This window comes from Apteryx mantelli, chromosome 18 (assembly GCF_036417845.1).
Source record: "Apteryx mantelli isolate bAptMan1 chromosome 18, bAptMan1.hap1, whole genome shotgun sequence".
NCBI classification, from domain to species: Eukaryota; Metazoa; Chordata; class Aves; order Apterygiformes; family Apterygidae; genus Apteryx; species Apteryx mantelli.
Window position 1 is genome coordinate 2,299,288 of NC_089995.1, and position 17,883 is coordinate 2,317,170.

Sequence of the window (17,883 nt, forward strand, 5' to 3'; positions counted from 1 at the left end):
AAGGCAAATAAGAGGAGATTGCAACACTAGACATTTCACAGTGTTTGCTCTAGATAGGCACTGCCGTAACTGCTAGCGGATGGTAGGTAGCAATACGACATGTTTTCCCATGAAGTTTTGACCGGTTTATAAAACCCATTAAAGAAGGTTGGAGAAAAAGACTGCACCTGCAGCTTACTGTTTGGTAGCACTGCTCACTTTCATAGACTATGCCCCTTCCTTTGTAAAGCTAATGAAAAACCAGCTTTGAGCTGGCAGTAGCAGAGGGGAAAGTGTTTACTGTTCTTAGCCTGTGAAATATGAACTGTAACAGTACAAAGGCTACTAGGTCTCACTTTTATGGAAGTAAGTGACATGATGAAAACATTTGGTAAAAAGCAAGCTTACAATCAACGAAGCAAGTAGGATGATGCTTCACAACTTCATGAAGAACACTCAAAATTCCTGTATCTAAAGACTTTATTATAGTACAGAGGAAGAATGACTGGACAGGGACTCTTCAGGTTAAAAAACCCAAGCTCCAGGTTAGCAGCGGATTCCCATCCCAATAGCCATGAACGTCCCAAACGTCCCACCACTTTGCATCATCGTTTTGCCAACTCCACCCATCAGTTCTCGTCCTCTCATGCCAATCCTGAGAGAAAAGAAATACAAGAATTGTATAAAAGTCGAAGCCCTGACAAGTAACAAACACACAGGTGGAAACATTTGAGACAAACAGCTGATTATCACATGCATGGCCAAAATTAAGATACTTTCCCTTTTGTAATTTAAAGTGGTATCTCCAAGTTCCACGAGGAGACTGACCTCCTGTGCCTGGCCTACTGCAAAGAAAAGCAGAGCTGGTTTCTTTGAGACCGTTTAGTGACTCTCACTCCAGTGGTCCACGTGTATTTTTTTCTGTGGCTGTACCAGCTGACCTCATAGCCTCCTGCCATGCCATTCCCCTGTGTTAGCACGGCTGTGCATCAGGGACCTGCTCAAGCCAAAACGCAGTCATGTTTCTCCTCGGCTTGCCCAAGCCCTTCCATTCCCTGACTCCACAAATGGATGTGCCCCAAGCATCCTTATTTGGGGGAAACAAAACTTGGTTCTGTCTGCATATGTGAGCTGCCAGAGAATAAAAAGGAGCTGAACTGTTGTATCTTAGTCCTGTCTGGCTATATAGGCAGTATTTTTAATACCATCAACTTAGAAACCATGTTCTAAACTAATTTCCCATTTAGCACTGACACCATATTTTTAATATGAGAGAAATTTAAAAGGCCTAGAAGTCCTCAGATGCACTTTTGTTCTCCTGTTCACATTTATCTAAGGTTGGACCAGAAAAGTGAATCGTTTCCTCTCAGAAAGTTCTTGTAATATTTGGCTTTTAAGCAGGGCAGGGAGTGTAGTGTCTGTGTATTGTGTACTGGATTTTTAACACAGATTTTTCCAAAACAATGGTACAACAGAAGTAATGTAGCTGTGTTCCATTTTTCAAGTATTAAAGAACCACTATCATTGCTTCTTTATACCATACAAAATGTATTTTCTACTAGCAGAGTACCACTTACAAATATTCTGCAGGATCTGAAAGGGATCAGAACATTTTTAAACAGATTAGATTTTGTGCCTTTTTTTCCTTTTCAGGGGCACTACCAAATTTTCACCCATTTTTAATCACAGATTAAAAAATCTCAAGCTCAAGGAGTTGTGCAAAATATTAAATAGTTTACTTTTATATTTCTTCTTAATGGATGATGTATACCAAAACCACCCAGAAAGTAGCACAAGAGGTAACTTGGCGGAGCAGAGAACATTTTTTGTTTCTGTGTTGGCATGCTGGAGAGCGTAAGGGGAACTCGGGCTATTACCTCTCCCCAATATACAGTAGGACTGTGCCACTGACAGCCACCAATTCGGACCAGGCTCCTGCATTCACGACTCCAGGTAATTGCAGGGGGTGCAGGGAAATGGGACACCCAAATCAAGCAAGATAGAGATCACTGAGAGCTTGCAGAACACCTCAGACAATCTTTAGAGCTCAGACATGGTCGTGTACGTACTGCCATAGGCCCAGACCATTTGTTCAGCTCCGTTTGAAACTGATCTTTGAAAACCTTTGCAGTGTTTGTCCAAACAGCCTCCACTATCAGTGGCAGAAGTAACGACTCCATTACGACTGCCTAAGTATAACCTACTTATACATAGTCCATCGGCAATGCCCATCCATCTTCAGCCTCGTTCCCTTTGTAGTAGGGCAGATGCTGACAATGGGGCCCCCTAACTTTGGGTAATTTAGAGCCACAGGTAAAATTTCACCTATGTGACAAAACAGGACCAGATCTGTATCTCCCGTCCTGATCCCAGAATGGGCAATATTTCTCTCTGGCTGTCACTGTATCGTTACCCATCCAGGGAAGCCATTTCCGCGACATACCTGAGGCAGGAAAACGTGCCAAACAGCGCTCCTGCTGCCATGCCTACTGCAAAGCCCATCATGAAACCCATTTTTATTCTGTCAAAGCAGTTGGGCTGCGATTGCCCATATGGGCCCACAGTCACAGGCATCTAGAAAAGAAAACACACACACACACAAAAAAACAAAACACAAAAGGAACATGGATCTACCACTTTGTCTAATGTACTTCCATCACCAAATTGTGCTGGACAGCAGCAGTTGTGAGAGGCTCTGGTACATCAGGACCTCACAACTGTAGTATCGTAGGCAAATTGACTAGTTGGCAGCCCAAACAGCTGTGTTAAGCAGGTCACCGAACTGGAATGAAATAGCAGTCTGTCAGTTTATTAGCAAAATACACTGGAAAGGCCCAATTCTAGAGCTCTGGATTTTCTCTCTCTCTGTAACTTGGAGCAGAAGGGACACTGTAGGAAGGAAGCTTTTAAATTTGTTTGCTCACCTAACGAATAGCAGACAATAGCAATGAAATGCCGATACCTTGATGACAGCCCTGTTCTGCCTTCAGCAAGCCTCTGTGAAAGCCACTGTTATTTCTGATAACTAGTTTGAGGTCCCTCACTCAGGACTGTCTGTAAAGCCCTTCTCTAGGGGCTGGAGTGCACTTCAGTTCGGTGGTTCCCAACATGTGGTGTCTCCTCTCAAAGCCTCTGTCACGAGGCTTGCTGTCCCAGGATGTTATCACCTGGGGCTTTCCCTGTACAATTCAGAGAGCAGAGAAACAGCAAGAAAACGAATCTGTGCTACAGAAGTCCAACATGAGGTTATCTAAGGGAGCAGCACCTCCTGTGACAAACTCCCATGTCCAACATGCCCTGCATGAATGTTCAGGTTTGCACAAACTGCCAACTTACTGCTCTGCTGCTGTGAGCAGCAACACTGCGCTCTTCTCACTGCTCATGTCTCTAACCTTCTGGAGCAGCTACTTCTAAAAAGAACAAAATTTGGCTTTCATCATTTTCACGCTGCACCCAGCTTTAGCAGACCACGATCAGTAACTCATACCACAGGGCTCCCCAGCAGTCCCACGATACCAGTAACTTTCCAAAGAGGCTGAAGCTGAACTAGGATCCTAAGTTGGAAGACCCGTTATTTTTTCCTGATACGCTGCTGAAACCTCTCGCTTCCCCATCATCACCCGGCTTGAATGCTCAGAAGGCGGCGTATTAACACGGAGAGGCTTGTAAGGCCTCCTTCGCGGGGCCCCAAGATTCGTAAGAGACGCTGGGTAAGCGAGAGAGCAAGCGCACACTGAGCTAGCTGCCAGCGGGTGTTTAACGGAACGGGCGTCACAGCCGTGACCGGCACCCGCGCGTCCAGGCAGCAGAGTCCTTAAACACGGAGCTGGCTCATCTCCGCGGCTCCGGGACGGGTCACGGCGGCATCGCCACCGCCGAGCGCGCCGGAGAGGCGGCACCTACCGCCCGGCCCCGGCCCCGGCCCCGCTCCCCCCCCCGCCAGGGCCGACGCTTGCTCTACAGGCGCCCCGGAGGCCCGGTCGGCCCCGGCGGCTCGCGCAGCGCCGCAGGCAGCGCCGGAGCGGCACCACCACGGACGCCGGCCCCAGCGGCGCTGGGCTGGGGGGAGCCGGGCCCCGGGGCCGCGCCCGAGCGGCCCGGCCGTACCTCGCCCCTCGCTCGCCTCGCTGCGCGCTCCGCCTCCTGCCCGCTCCGGCCGCCGCTTCCGGCGCGCTCCGTGGCGCACCCGGAAGGGGCGGGCCGAAGCCCGGGGAGTCGCCGAGCGGGCGGGGCCGCTTCCGGCCGGGCCCCGCAGCCGCGCGCGGCCATGCTGGTGTGGCGGCGCCTGGCGGCCCTGCGGGCGGCCCGCGGCCCCGCGCCGCGGCGGCGGCTCTCGGCGGCGGCACCGGCACCGGGACGCGGTAAGGCCGGGCCGGGGCCGGGGCCGAGGCTGCGGCGGGGGGGCGGCGGGGGCGGCGGCGTGCCCGGCGCTGCCCTGTCGCGGGCGCCCCATGGCGTCTCTCCCTCTCCGCAGGGCGACGCGGCGACGAAGGCGGAGGCGGCTCCCTGCGGCCGCTGTACATGGACGTCCAGGCCACCACGCCGCTGGTGCGTGCCGCGCCCCGCCGCCGCGCTCGGAGCCCCGCTCGCGCCCTCGGTTGCCCCGTTGCTGCCCGCGAGGCCTCGTGGCTGCCTGCATCCTGCCTTCGCTTCCCGCAGCCTCCTCCGCCGCGGTTTCCCCAAACAGGCGGCCTGAAGAAAGAAACTTCCCTTTTCTTTTGTTTATTTTTTTCTGGAGTACCCCCTTCCTGAGTTTAAAGCGCTTACTGCACTTTTTGTGTTGGCTGCTGATCACCAGCGTCGTTTACAATTAATTGCAGCTGCAAACACTTTTATTTTGGTAACGGAGGAAGTCTAGGTTATCCGGCAAAAGCCTTTGCAAGGTGCTCATGGCAGTCTGGTCCACCATCGACTCTTGTGCGCTTCCCGGGGGGCTACAGAGACTTTAATGCATCTTCTTACTATTGTGGATGCAAACTGTGTTGAATGGTAGTAATGAGAGCAGTCGCGTTATAACTTAAGCTAAAACCAGCCATGGTAGGTGTTGTTTTGAGGGGAGATGAGGAATTAATAGAACTAACATTCTTTTTTTGTGTGATTTTTGTGAGTTTTTAAGATTCTGTATACTTTCTCTTCTGAAAGTCCTGTTCTTCTGAGATCGTCTCAGTACAGACCAAGGTTGCATGCAGGAGCATGGAGCATAGGTTGCCAGATCCCTGTTGTGTTTGCCAGATCCTTGCAGGATATGTTGTACAGAGTATGTGCAATAACCTTAAGCTTTCAAGGTCTGGCCTGAGATAAAGATAGGTACTGCAGCAGAAGTACTAATGCTGGGGTACAAGGAAGGGTGTGTGTGTTTAGAGAGGAAGGAAACGCATTTCGTTTTCAATTTCTAAGCCTGAGCCGTCTGTGTCCTGCAGGATCCTCGAGTTCTGGACAGCATGCTTCCTTATCTCATGTCCTACTATGGTAACCCTCATTCTAGGACTCATGCCTATGGGTGGGAGAGTGAGGCCGCCATGGAAAAAGCAAGGCAGGTGAGTCGCTGCAGCGCTCCAAAGGCTCACGGCAGTTTTCCTGCTGGTGAAGAAACTGAATTGAAAAAGAAAATCAAAAGCAATAATAAGGGAAAAAACATTTTATTTAATTAGTTCTCTGTGCGCTGGGTTTAGCAACTTCATTTCCTCTTTGTTTAGCTACGCTTTAGAGGATTAATTGCAAGAAAAAAAGAAAAAAGTGATATTGCAGATATTGAAATGGTAGAAACCGATACTTTAGACAAAGGTGCCTCGGGATTTTTAGTTTTCCGAGGTCACAAGTATACTGCTGCAGTAACTGGGCTAATTTCACACTTTATTGTAATGAAATTGATAAGGTTTTTTTTTTCTAATCTTAGGTATGGGTCTTTGTGGTTTATTTTGAATGTAATACATACTAGTTTTTGCATTTTTAACTATTATTCTTTTATGAGAAGCTAATGCTTAATATCATTACTAATGTTGACTGCGATTTCCTTATGTGTTTTGTATTAATGCACGTATTAAGAGTATTGTATTTGTAGTGTCATTTTGTTATGCACTAGCTATAATTGTTTTGAGGCTCAAGACTGTGTTTTTGAAAACACTTTGTATGTGTTTTTCATATGGTGTTCGTTGCATCTTAGAATATCAAATCATATCTGTATTTCTCTTTAAACAGCAAGTTGCAGATTTAATAGGAGCTGATCACAGAGAAATTATTTTTACCAGTGGTGCTACAGAATCAAATAATATGGCAATTAAGGTAAAAGGTTTATACTGATGGCTGTTTAGTACAGTTGTTATAGAATTTGTAAGGGCTTTGTGTTAAAAATCATACTGTTAAGAACTGTAGACATCTTTCAACAGTTTAAATATTAATTTGTTGACCTAGTTAGCATGTATTTGTTTTATTACTGTACTACTTGCCATATTCTGCTACATAGATGGAAGAAATATTGGGATGGCATGCTCTCCGGGGCATGATTTTGAGGGCAGGGTGTAATATTTGATGTCTTGTTTTTCTCTAAAAATGAGCTTGTGTGATTGGAGCTGTTCTGTGGTGAAAAGCCTCTCAGCCTTCTGCCATTGGCCTAATTATTTCATAAAATTCTTTAGGTTGATGGTTTTCCATTATGATGCTAATTTAAAGATGTTAGGATTCTTTTTGTCAAATCTGAACAAAATTAGTTCATGGTGTGGGTTTTTGTTGTTTTTTGTTTTTATTTTAACTGGGGATAAAATGTATGCGTATCTTATGTGCACCAAGCATTCTGCTTGCGCAATTAAAATATTTATCATGAAGTACAGCAGAGATGCTGGTTATGAACTTTTTTTCTGACTAAGACTAGTTAACGTTTTAACCTTTAGCCTAGATGCATATGGCTGTTCAGATTTCTTATTCCGTATGACTTCATAAGTTTTTAAACATTTTTTATCACAAGAAACACTTTTTTAGAATTTATATCTAACAACTTTTTTACAGACTTTTTTGAAAACTGAGATGCTTTTGAAAAATGAGTCCTGATTCATGAGTTTGGGGCAAACAGAGAAGATTGAAATGGAATAATATCTGAATTGTAGTTTTACAATATAGCTGAGTAATTCATTGGAAAAGAAAAATATTCTTCATCTGAGTTAAAGTTATCTTCTTGCTTTCTCTGAGTAAACCTGTAATGCTGCAGAATGGACTATTGCTAATTCTCATTTGTTATGCATTGGTTGTTTCAGACTATACCACGTAGTACTTTGCTTAGTTTCTTTTTTATGAGGATTTTATATAAAGCTTGCTCTCTTCAGCAGTTTAACAGCAAATTTCTTGTTCATGGATTGTGCATGACAGGGTGTTGCAAGATTCTATAAATCCAGAAAGAAGCACATCATTACTACCCAAACAGAGCACAAGTGTGTGTTGGATTCTTGCCGTTCCCTGGAGACAGAAGGTTTTCGGGTCACATATCTGCCTGTTAAAAGAAATGGGCTCATAGATTTGAAGGTAGGTTTTTACTGTCAGAAAGATAGTGAGCATGGAAGAGCTTTATGCTTCAAACTGAGGTTTCAGAGGACCTTGTGTCCACTTAATAATGAAGAGGAAAGGATGATAAATATCACAAGGTACTACAAGGAGAGTCACAGTCAAATCACAGTCACAGCTGAAGAAAGATTTTCTCTTCTCTGGGGTCCTCTAGACTTTTTCCCAACCAGAGCATCCATCTCTTACACCACCATGCACCTGCTGTCATTCAGACATGCAGTTGGAGATGTTGCATACTGTATAGAAAGGCCAGTATATGACTTGACATAGGGTGGAGCTGGCTTTGATAGAGGAGTTAGTGGTGAAATTTCATGACCTGAGCTGTTCAAAACATCAGACACAGTGATTACAGTACTCCGTTCTGACTTGTGTCCATGCATTGACCCTTCTGGGTGTGATGGCAGCAGCACTGGATTTAGAAGTTCTGTACACTCATTTCATCAGTTGTATTCTATCTATAATACAGGACAGCATCAGTTTTATTTCTAGGCTGGATATCTGGCTTGGATAGATGTTCTGTTTATGTAGCAGGGTAGAGGGCTCATGCCTGCAGGTACAAAAGTGTTAATGGTGTTCTCCGAGAACTTTGTTGGCAGACTCCTGCTTCACGTTATGCTTCTGCGTATTTAGCAAAATTCCTTTATAGCCAATCTCACTTTGTCTAGATGTGGGTTAAGCTGTTTTGTGGGTGTTTAATTTGTTTAAAAAAAAAAAAGTTCTCAGAATGTGAGTATGATGCACCTAGCAAAAGCCTGTTACGACCTGATGTGATCGAGTCAGGTGGCATTGCACATACCGGTGCTGGCATGTGTAGGAATGCAGTTGCCCATGCTCTTCTTCCTATAGGTTTGTATAGTTAGTGTTGTCATCAGGAGCATTCGTTAGAAAGCAACGGTTTGGTTGATAATGTGCTGATTAGGGGGGCTGGTGGTTAAGATTTACTAGCAAACTGAAGCTGTGCTTCAGGAATCTTTTGCTTCTGCTTTGAGTTACAATTTCTGTCTGCTTGAATGTTTCACCAGGAACTGGAGGCTGCACTCCAGCCAGATACAAGTTTGGTTTCTGTAATGACTGTGAATAATGAAATAGGAGTAAAGCAGCCAATTCATGATATTGGTAAGTAGACGCTGGCTTCCACAAGCAAAGTCATGTCACTTCTGCTTCATTTTATTTAATGTTTTCACAGCCAAGTGTTAGAGAGCTGCACTGATGTAAAATACTAGGTGTAATATAATTAAGGAGGTAATGATGCTGTCTCAAATAAACTTTTTCTAAAAGGGAAATGAGTGCAGCAGTCAGTATTTTAACAGTGATTTTTACAGAAATTCTAGTCTTGCAGTATGGATCAGCTGTATTGTTTTCAGTTTCACTCTGAATTTTACAATGGGAAGAAAAACTTTCTTGCTCAGAATAACTAGCCAAGTTGAGCTTATATGCAATAAGGGTTTATTGAGCACTTAAAGAGTTAGAGAGGAGAAATGTGCAGAATTTTGGGACGAGAGGGTGAGCACCCTACTTGGATGCACATGCACTCACGCTGCCATATACCGTCCTGGACAATTGTCTGGCAGGTCAGAAGGCCCCTCAAGAGCCGGGGTTCCTGGAACTGAAAGAGAGGGGGAGAGCCGGGCTCTGAGCGTGCAAGCGGAGGCACGGGGTCCGCAAAACGGGTGGGTAGAGCAAATGAAGGGAGAGCCGGAGAACTGGAGTTGTTGAAGCAGGCAGGGTGAGCAGAAGACCCACCTGCAGCTCTGAGGATCCCACAGCAATCCCGCAATAACAATTCCTGTGACAATGACCTTAAACCTGCCCCCCCCACTCCCCCAAGATGTCCTTTTATAAGATGTTTGAGTTTCTAGACAGTTTGTAGGCTTTGGCCTCTGTCCCGAACTATATACTGCATAATTCTGGAGGGTGTTATTTTCCGAGACTGTGGCAGGTGTCTTATCCTGTTGCTCAGCTGTTTTTTCTCATGCTTAGCTGCTGTTTTTTTTCTTTATTTTGCTCAAAGCAGTCTTTTTCCAGTCTTCAAGGTTATATTTCTTCAATTGACCATCAGTGAGTTGCTTATAGCTCTGGAGTGTCTGTTTTCAACCTGTGTCTATATTCTCAAGGCTATTGCTATTACCCCATGCTTAAATGTCTCATCATAACAGGAGACAAGTAGTACCAAGCTCTGGTTCACACAGTAAGTTTTCATAATACGTTGATGACAAGCCTAATAGGCCGGGACTGAGGCCTTGCAAAGTTAGAATAAGCACAGTTAACATAAGGCTTGTGACCTGTTACTAGCAATGTTGTTCTTACTGGACCACAGGAGGACAACTTCTCTTACAATGAATGTCAAGACACTGCCAAAATTGTTGTGCAAAGGAGAAATCTGGGATGCAATTGTGCGAGCTGAGGATTCTGTGGAATATGAGTCATGATTTTTTTATGACAGGAATAAAGAATATTTAAGTTCACTACCACCAACACTACATCATTTTGTCCTGTAGTGTATTTTAACTCTGGATGCAAAAAAGTTGATAATGCGCTTAAGTCAGTTTGGATGGGGGTAATCAGCATGTGTAAGAATTGGTGATAATGCTTCCTGAGAAAACTTTTTGATGCAAAGTATTGTAAAACTTGGAAAATAAGGAAAAAGGAACAAAAATACTTGGCAAGTATAAACATGAAAGTAAGGCTGGCAAGTACTGGACCAGTGTCAAGAAGAAAGAGTCAAGAAAAAACGAATTTTAAGGTTGTCCAGCTGTGGAGTCATCTGCTATGGGGAAACATGGATGTCTCTTTCAGACATTTAAACTTAAACAGGGTCGTGTTCTGGTAGGTGTGAATTTGGAAATAATCCTAATTCTTGCCAGCAGAAGACTTTCTAACTTCTCTATAGAAGAAATACATTGTAGCTTCTCTGCTGAACAACCTAAAACTGTGCCCTGCTATGCATTAGCTAGAATAGCTCCTACACAGCTATAGGCTCTCAACTGTGCTGTTGGAGATGTGACAAGAACCATTTCTTCCTTTTTCACCTCAGAACTGCTCCATGCTATAAACTGATGCTTTAGATTCGTTGTTGGAAATGCATAACCATTAGATGAGATAACGAGAGGTTTTTTTTCTTTCTCTTATGTTGTTATTACAGGTGAGATCTGCCGTGCTCATAAGGTTTTCTTCCACACAGATGCTGCACAAGCAGTTGGTAAAATTCCTATGGATGTCAATGATATGAAAATTGATCTAATGAGCATCAGTGGCCATAAAATTTATGGGCCAAAAGGTATTTATTGAAGTGCTTTTCTAAAGAACTCTTAAGAAGCTAACTACAGAAGGTATAAAGTCTGACCTGTCTGTCATAGTGATTGCTACCATTACTTAAACTGTAGAAAACGATTTTAGTAGTAGTAGTGGGCTGATTTTTGGATTAGTTCAGGGTAACCTGCAACTAGGGTGAGTGGATCTTCAGTGCTTATGGGTTGGGAGGTGGCTTTACTAAATAAAGAAATAGTATCTCAAAACTGTGGCAGTAGAAGTGGCTCTGCAGGTGGCATCCACTTGGTGTGAAGCAGCTCTGATGCTGACAGGTTTGAAATGAAATCATTGTAGTATAGGGCAAAGTTTAGATCCAAGTGTGACTGACAACAGGGAGATCTAGAAGTAACTGGGGAGTTTAAATTCTTAGTGATTTTGGTTGTCCTCTGCACCAAGCGGCTTCTCTCCCATTCTTAAACCCTCTTTCTATATCTTTTCTGCAGAACGGAATTTAAAATCCAGCTATGGATTTTGTAGTCAGCTCCCAAATAGTAAAATTTAGCTATTATCACTTTCCTAGTTCTTTTTTTCCTTTTTTTTTTTGGGGGGGGGGGGGTAACCCTGGGTTGTAGGAAGACAGAAATCAAATTTGCTGTATTTTATGTGCTGTTCAGAAACAAAAGGCAAAAGGTTTTTTTTTTCAAGATACCATCTTTTTTGTGTGTGTGTGAGCTCTCCTGAGGGCTGAAGGCATGTCTCTGGACAAGCGTTATGTGTCCAAACAATAGCTTTGGGCAGGTGACAGACATAAATGTCACAACATCTTAGGAGGAATGGTTGCAGCTTCTGGCGGTGTGGTGACGGTCACTGGTTAGGTACATGAAGGCACTTAAACACAAGTTTCTGGGTGAGGAGACTGGGAGGTGGAACTAGCTGGCTGTCAAAACTGGGCTATCCAGTCTGCTGGTTGGAGATCGGTGCCACTGGTGGGTTGTCCCTTATGAGAGAAAGGGGAGAGGACTCCTGGGAGTACTGCTGGCCTGCTAATCCAGGGAAAGGAGCTCTTCTGAAACTCAGAGCTGGAGTCAGCTGACGAGCCTTAAGAAATGAAATGTTTACAGATAATAACTTTAGCGTGATGGGATGAACTTAACTGTTCACAGGAATTAGCAAAAGCAAGGGAATTACTGAGAGTCTTTGAGGGGCTGAAACACTGGGAGAGGCCGAACTTCTCCCATGTCTGAAACTCTGGAAACCTGACTGAAGAGGGAACATGAATGATGGGAGTGAATGGCATTTTCTAGAAAAGTGTGCTTCTGTATGTGTTCACCCCACTTCTCTGCAGTGAGGGGTCCAAATACATATTTGCTGTGGAAGAAAGGAATGTTTCCCAGTCATGGTGTCCCTTTTCCTAATTTCAGAACTGTGGATGTATACTAAATCTGTCCACCTGCTGTCCTTGTTTTCAAGGGGTTGGTGCCATCTATGTTCGCCGTCGACCACGCGTGAGGCTAGAACCCTTGCAAAGTGGGGGAGGTCAGGAGAGAGGACTGCGATCTGGGACTGTGCCTACTCCTTTAGCAGTGGGCCTTGGGGCGGCATGTGAAGTGGCACAGCAAGAGATGGAGGTATGTGGGAGAATGTTTGTTCTGTATTCCAGAAAATAATAAAACAGGACCAGCTAGATCTTAGATCCCTCAGATCTTCTTGTGTTTGTGTGCCTGGAATAAATTTGATTCTCTTGTTGTAACATTAAGTAAATGTTTTGAGATCTTCAGAATACATGTTTCTGTGTAACTGGAAGTTCATTTTCAGCCTTTTCTTAAATTTTTCTTTGTTCAAGTGCTCTAAATTATGGTTTTCTACAACAGATTTACAGCTGATGATTTTAGTGGAATAAAGCTTCATGTGCTGTGCTCATCTCTCCATTCTGCACCTACACTTTATCAGCATCTCTGAAACTGAATTAATCATGCTTATGTAATGTATATTAAACAATGAGAATTTGAGATTCATATTTAAACATATATAAGTTCAAATTTACTGCAGCTTTGCGAATAAGAATTTAATTTTTTTTTTTTTTTTTAGCTTAGACAGTAAAGTTTATTTGCTAGGTCCAGTGCTTAACTCTTCTGACTCCTCTGTGTGCTGCTATATCGCTTTTTGTGCCCCAATGCATTCTTCACAATTGGGATGTAAAAACCCTTTAAAATACTGCCAGTGGGCACATGGGCCAGAACATCTGTACACACAGAATTAAGCTTGTTCCCGAGACAGGCAGAGACTCATCATCTGAGCTGGGTGGTTACAGAAGATTCGTTAGAGGTCAAACATGTTCACTATTTATTGTGTTTTTTTCTTTCTTTCTTTCTTTGCTAGTATGACCATAAGCGCATCTCGCAACTAGCAGAACGACTGGTTACAAAAATAATGAATGAAGTTCCTGATGTGGTTATGAACGGAGATAGAGAGCATCGCTATCCAGGTAATGTCAGCAAAATCCTGACCCTGTTAGAACTGTCCGTCTCCTCAGTGTTAAGTGCCCTGCCTGAATAATGTGGTTTAACTAGACATTGTGCTGCTTTGTATTCAGAGATTCCTTCAAGAGGGGAAATGTGAGGGATAGGATTTGCCGTAGAATTCAGTTGATGGGAGCATGTTTGTTTTTTGTTTTTTTTAACGTAGGGTGCATCAATTTATCTTTTGCATATGTGGAAGGGGAGAGTCTTCTGATGGCTCTGAAAGATGTGGCTCTATCTTCAGGAAGGTAGGTGGAATATATGGGAAGGGAGAGCACTATATTTTGGAGAGAAAATATGTGCTAATAGAATTACAAACTAAGTAGTGGTCTCCTCTATGCCCTTTGCTCTTTTGGTTGATGAGTCAGCCTGACATTGAATGCACGCTGAGATGGTGTTTCTCTAAAGTGGCACCTTGAGGATGAAGGTCGCATTTACTGAGCTTGAAAGCAAAAACTGGAAATTGCTACCTGTCAGCTTTGCAGACTTGTTGCTTGTGGTCTGAGTAGCCACCACCCATGGCACTTTCATTGTAAATGCTGTCACTGTTTGAACCTCTGCAACGTCTGTCCTTCAGCAGAATTCACACCAGTGATAGATCATAACTGGAATCTAGTGAGGCTGGACAGATATCCACATTAAATTAGTTAATAGTACCTATGTTTGATGCAGAAGAAAGAAAATTCAGTGCATTCTTCTGGAGCTGTATTGACTCTGCAGGAGTGATTGGTAACATTTCTGTTACTAAGGCCAACTTGATGCTTATAAGAAAGAAGTTAATAAAGTCTTTCTTCACCTTTCTGAATGAAGCAGTCTGAAATGCGTATCTTAATTACAAATGTGTTGGCGGTATAAACAGGAAGAACAGGTCTTTACCTGGCCGTCTCTGAAGCCCAGCACTTCCATAATTTGAAAATCTCTTTGGTGCTCAGGCTCTGCTTTGTGCACATCTGCAAGCAGCTCTCCGGTCTGCGCTGCATGTTGCCACCTGTAAAAATTGAGTAACAGCAGGCAACCAGTTTTGCCTAGTGCTTTAAGATGAAAGTTCCTGACTACTGACTACTGTGACTAGATCTTCATGCTCTGGATTCCTCAGTGCACTGCTTTTCATTGATTTGTACTGCTGCCAAACAGCAGCTTGGGAAGGTTTTTTTTTTGTGTGTGTGTGTGTGTGTGTGTGTCCACTGGTATGTTATCTTCTTTGGCTAATTCTTTCTTGGCTCTTTGTCTTCTTTCCTCATCCTTCATTTGAGATGCCTCTTAGTTTGCCTTATGCTTCTTGTGTTTGGCATTGTATTTGTTCTTATTATATTATCTGTGCTATCTCTTTCATCATGTTCCCAACTTACTACTCTCATTCCTATCTAATGCCTGCCCTTCCATTCCTTTTCTGCAACAGCAGAAATACTATTCTTCTTGCTCCCTCTGTCTCCTTCTATTCACTACCTGTTTCTAAGAGGCTGGGGGACCTGCTATAAGTTGTTGTAAAGAGCCGTAATAATATTAAATGTCTAGAAGGTGCCTGTTCTTTTTTGGAGGATATTGGTGGAGTGTTACTTGAGTGGAGCATTTGTGCATGAACAAAAGTGTGAGATTTACTTTCCCTCCCTTTCCCTAGTGCTTGTACGTCTGCCTCTCTGGAGCCTTCCTATGTTTTACGGGCAATTGGGACGGATGAAGACTTGGCTCACTCATCCATAAGGTGCATGCAGCGGTTTTCCTTATTGCTTCCAAATCTGTTTCTTTTTTTATGCTGATAAGCTTCTTCCGCCCCTCCATATGTACGATATTCATGTCCTTAATGTTGTGCGGGGAGGGAGATAAGGGGGGTATAAGGGAATGTTTTTATTGCTGTTTTGGGTGTATTTTTGTTTGTTTGGGTTTTTTTAGGTTTGGCATTGGTCGTTTCACTACAGAAGAAGAAGTAGATTATACAGTGCAGAAGTGCATACACCATGTTAAGAGGCTGAGGGAGATGAGGTGAGCCACCTTCTTATTGAACTTAAAGGCTTCCTAGGTGTGACAATCATTTGAGGAGTTGGATTGAGTTGAAAATAGTTTGCTTTGAAAATCTGGTGGTCTCTCTGTATATAAACGTGTAGTGATGCCAGAGTATGTAGTGGGCCTGATCTTGACAGTAGTGAAAAACTTTTAAGCAAACGAACCTGATAACAAACCTTCTCCCAGATCCAGCCTTTATCAAGAAAATAATATAAGAATAGGGCAAGCGTGTAGGGCAAGTGTTACCTTGAAGTTTCCAAGCTGGAGATGATATCATGTTGATGGATCAATAAGTTCTTTAATTTTGCTGAAACTGAAAGACTCTTGACTTATCAGACCAGTGCTGAATGCAGGGACTCAGTCTCTAAGAAACACTTGTGCTTAATGCCCTAAATTGGGAGCAGAAAATAAGATGGGGCACCTACCCCTCTCACCTTTGTCCTTTCAGCTGAAGGCAGTGGTGGAGACTGATCATCTACAGAAGGGGAAGATCCCGCTTTCCCCCCTGTTATTAATGAAATTGCTTTTTTGATTATTCTTGTTGACGTCGTTGTCTTTAGCATTTGAAATGGCACTCATTTTTCTCTCTCTTCTTTATAGTCCACTGTGGGAGATGGTGCAGGATGGAATTGACCTCAAAAGCATTAAATGGACTCAGCACTGAGAAAACAACTTAGCTCTAACCATGGACTAGATGGATGTGGATTAAAATGCATTTTCTGTACATTCCTGAACATTCATTCAATTCATGCAGCACTTTGGGTTTTTTGGGTTTTTTTACATTTACAATTTGACTGGAATACTGCCCTTTCTGTTAACAAAGTCTAAGAAGCCAAAAGTGAAATTAGCCTTTATCCTGGATAAAAACGAGATCCTATAATGCTCATTGCGTTTGTATTTACACACAGAAATTTATGCTGAGACAGAATTTATTTGGAAATGTATTTTCTAATGTGAAAATGAAACTAGCATGTTACTACTTGTGCCAGCAGTATCCTGGCACAATAGAACGTCATTTATAGCTGTTTTGTTTGCAGCAAAGACCTATTGCCAGGCCTCCAGTTCCTTTTATTTTTGGCTGAGGCAAGCATCTGTGCAATAGCAACTGTTTTTTGTGCAGTTTGAATGTTTTGTATTGTCAGAAATTCTCACAGAGGTGGCAGTTCAGCATTTCTAGAGGAAAAGGATGCCTCAGCGTGGCCGTATGCTTTCACAGTTAACAGGTACATGCATTTAAGCATAATTTTTTCCCCTGTAAACTCAATATTTTTGCCTCTTCCTTGGTTTTATCTCCGTTTTTTTCCTGATGCTTGTACAGACCAATATGCATTAATCCAAACATCCTTCGTGTTACAGAATTTACTATACAATGATGAAGCACTTTGCTGTCTGCTCCATTGTGTTTTTCCATGCAATTTTTTTCTAAGTAAAGAGAACTTGAATGACTGAGGAAGGGTGATAGGTAGAATATGTCAGCTTCAGTTTGTAGTACCAGTTTTAGCTGGAACAAGAGTGATGGCGGGGGGAAGGCAGATAAAGTGCAATGTCCTATTGCTGTTTGGTTTTGTTTTCTTCCCTTGTGATGAGTCCTTTGCCATTATTCAGACTTTGCCTATGGGCAGTTGGATTCTGGTTACTTTAGCGAGTCTGTTGCTTCTCCCTTATTTTTTGTCAGTTGAGCCTGGATGTTCTGGCTTGAAATAAGGATATGTGGCACTAGAGTTTTCTTTGCACTTCAGGCTTTACTTTTGTCTGTTTAGAGACTTCCATGGGAATCCAATCCCTGCAAATGCCAGGGAAAGTGTCTGTTAAAATGGGTTTGATAAGATTAATTCATATCAGTGTTTCTTCTCTCTTTCCTTTGTTGACCTTTCTATGAAGTGCCTTTGTACCAGCTGCATATGCAGACCGCTCTGAAAGTAGTTTCTCGATCGATGAATGCTGTATTAGACACTGAATTTAAGGTACCCTATAGACAGTGCATGTTTTCAGTTCTGGACGGTATCTACCTCGAGGATTAAACTTAGAATACGAAAGCTGAAGCTAAATCTCACAAGGTGGATTGCATTACAGAACTTGTTCTTTTTTTTTTGTTACCAAGAACAGATTTGGTTGTTTGTAATGCAAAGCTAATCCTCAATTGTTCTCTTTGAAATTGATTCCTGGCTTCAGCAGTTTTAATATTGTAGGGCTGGCACCTTATAAGATTTCATCACAACTTCCAGATGCATAGCTAGATTTTAGAGGTGTTGTGTGTACTACATTTCCTCTTTGGGCCATGTATGTTTTGTGGCTTAAGCATAATGTAATAACACCTTCACAGCATGTTTTAGAACCATGTTTTTATGAAATTGTTCTTTGTGTTTTGTGAACAATAAAAATATTGGTAAGACTTGAACTTGGCTACTTTGTCTTTGATAACTATAAGCTTGGTGTAAAAACAAGAAAAATATTTAGGGCACAAATTATTTTGTGGGGATCCATCTTTCTGGCTGAACTATGTGGCATAATCAGTTAAGTTGCTAAATTGCAATCTTTAATGAAAGAACACGGATAAACTCCTAAGTCTCATGTACTGAGATGT

At 43.0% G+C, this 17,883-nt stretch overlaps 2 protein-coding genes across 3 annotated transcripts; one reads left to right on the plus strand and one right to left on the minus strand.

Moving 5' to 3' along the window:
- Positions 1–441: 441 nt before the first annotated feature.
- Positions 442–4,166, minus strand: ROMO1 (reactive oxygen species modulator 1). Its single transcript, XM_067307841.1, has 3 exons — positions 4,087–4,166; positions 2,423–2,553; positions 442–634 (listed from the first exon to the last, which is right to left on the minus strand). The coding sequence occupies exons 2-3, from the start codon at positions 2,551–2,553 to the stop codon at positions 526–528; spliced, it is 240 nt and encodes a 79-aa protein (XP_067163942.1). The 5' UTR covers positions 4,087–4,166; the 3' UTR covers positions 442–525.
- Positions 4,167–4,246: 80 nt separating this feature from the next.
- On the plus strand, positions 4,247–17,697 carry NFS1 (NFS1 cysteine desulfurase). 2 transcript variants are annotated; one of them, XM_067307575.1, is made up of 13 exons: positions 4,247–4,340; positions 4,454–4,527; positions 5,400–5,516; positions 6,178–6,261; positions 7,339–7,491; positions 8,553–8,646; positions 10,673–10,807; positions 12,250–12,407; positions 13,159–13,264; positions 13,465–13,546; positions 14,917–15,000; positions 15,189–15,278; positions 15,900–17,697. In XM_067307575.1, the coding sequence occupies exons 1-13, from the start codon at positions 4,247–4,249 to the stop codon at positions 15,961–15,963; spliced, it is 1,335 nt and encodes a 444-aa protein (XP_067163676.1). In that variant the 3' UTR covers positions 15,964–17,697. The 2 variants fall into 2 exon arrangements, with proteins under 2 accessions (XP_067163676.1, XP_067163677.1); XM_067307576.1 differs by lacking the exons at positions 4,247–4,340; positions 4,454–4,527 and adding an exon at positions 4,872–5,016.
- The last annotated feature ends 186 nt before the right edge of the window (positions 17,698–17,883 follow it).

What these genes read in the sequence shown, in the direction of transcription:
- ROMO1 (XM_067307841.1), bottom strand. Translation starts at nt 2,553, where the DNA reads ATGCCTGTGACTGTGGGCCCATATGGGCAATCGCAGCCCAACTGCTTT. An exon ending in GGCACGTTTTCCTGCCTCAG is followed by an intron (nt 635 to 2,422) that starts GTATGTCGCGGA and finishes CTTTTCTCTCAG; the next exon opens with GATTGGCATGAGAGGACGAG.
- NFS1 (XM_067307575.1), top strand. Translation starts at nt 4,247, where the DNA reads ATGCTGGTGTGGCGGCGCCTGGCGGCCCTGCGGGCGGCCCGCGGCCCC. An exon ending in ATGGGCTCATAGATTTGAAG is followed by an intron (nt 7,492 to 8,552) that starts GTAGGTTTTTAC and finishes ATGTTTCACCAG; the next exon opens with GAACTGGAGGCTGCACTCCA. An exon ending in TGGCACAGCAAGAGATGGAG is followed by an intron (nt 12,408 to 13,158) that starts GTATGTGGGAGA and finishes TTTCTTTGCTAG; the next exon opens with TATGACCATAAGCGCATCTC.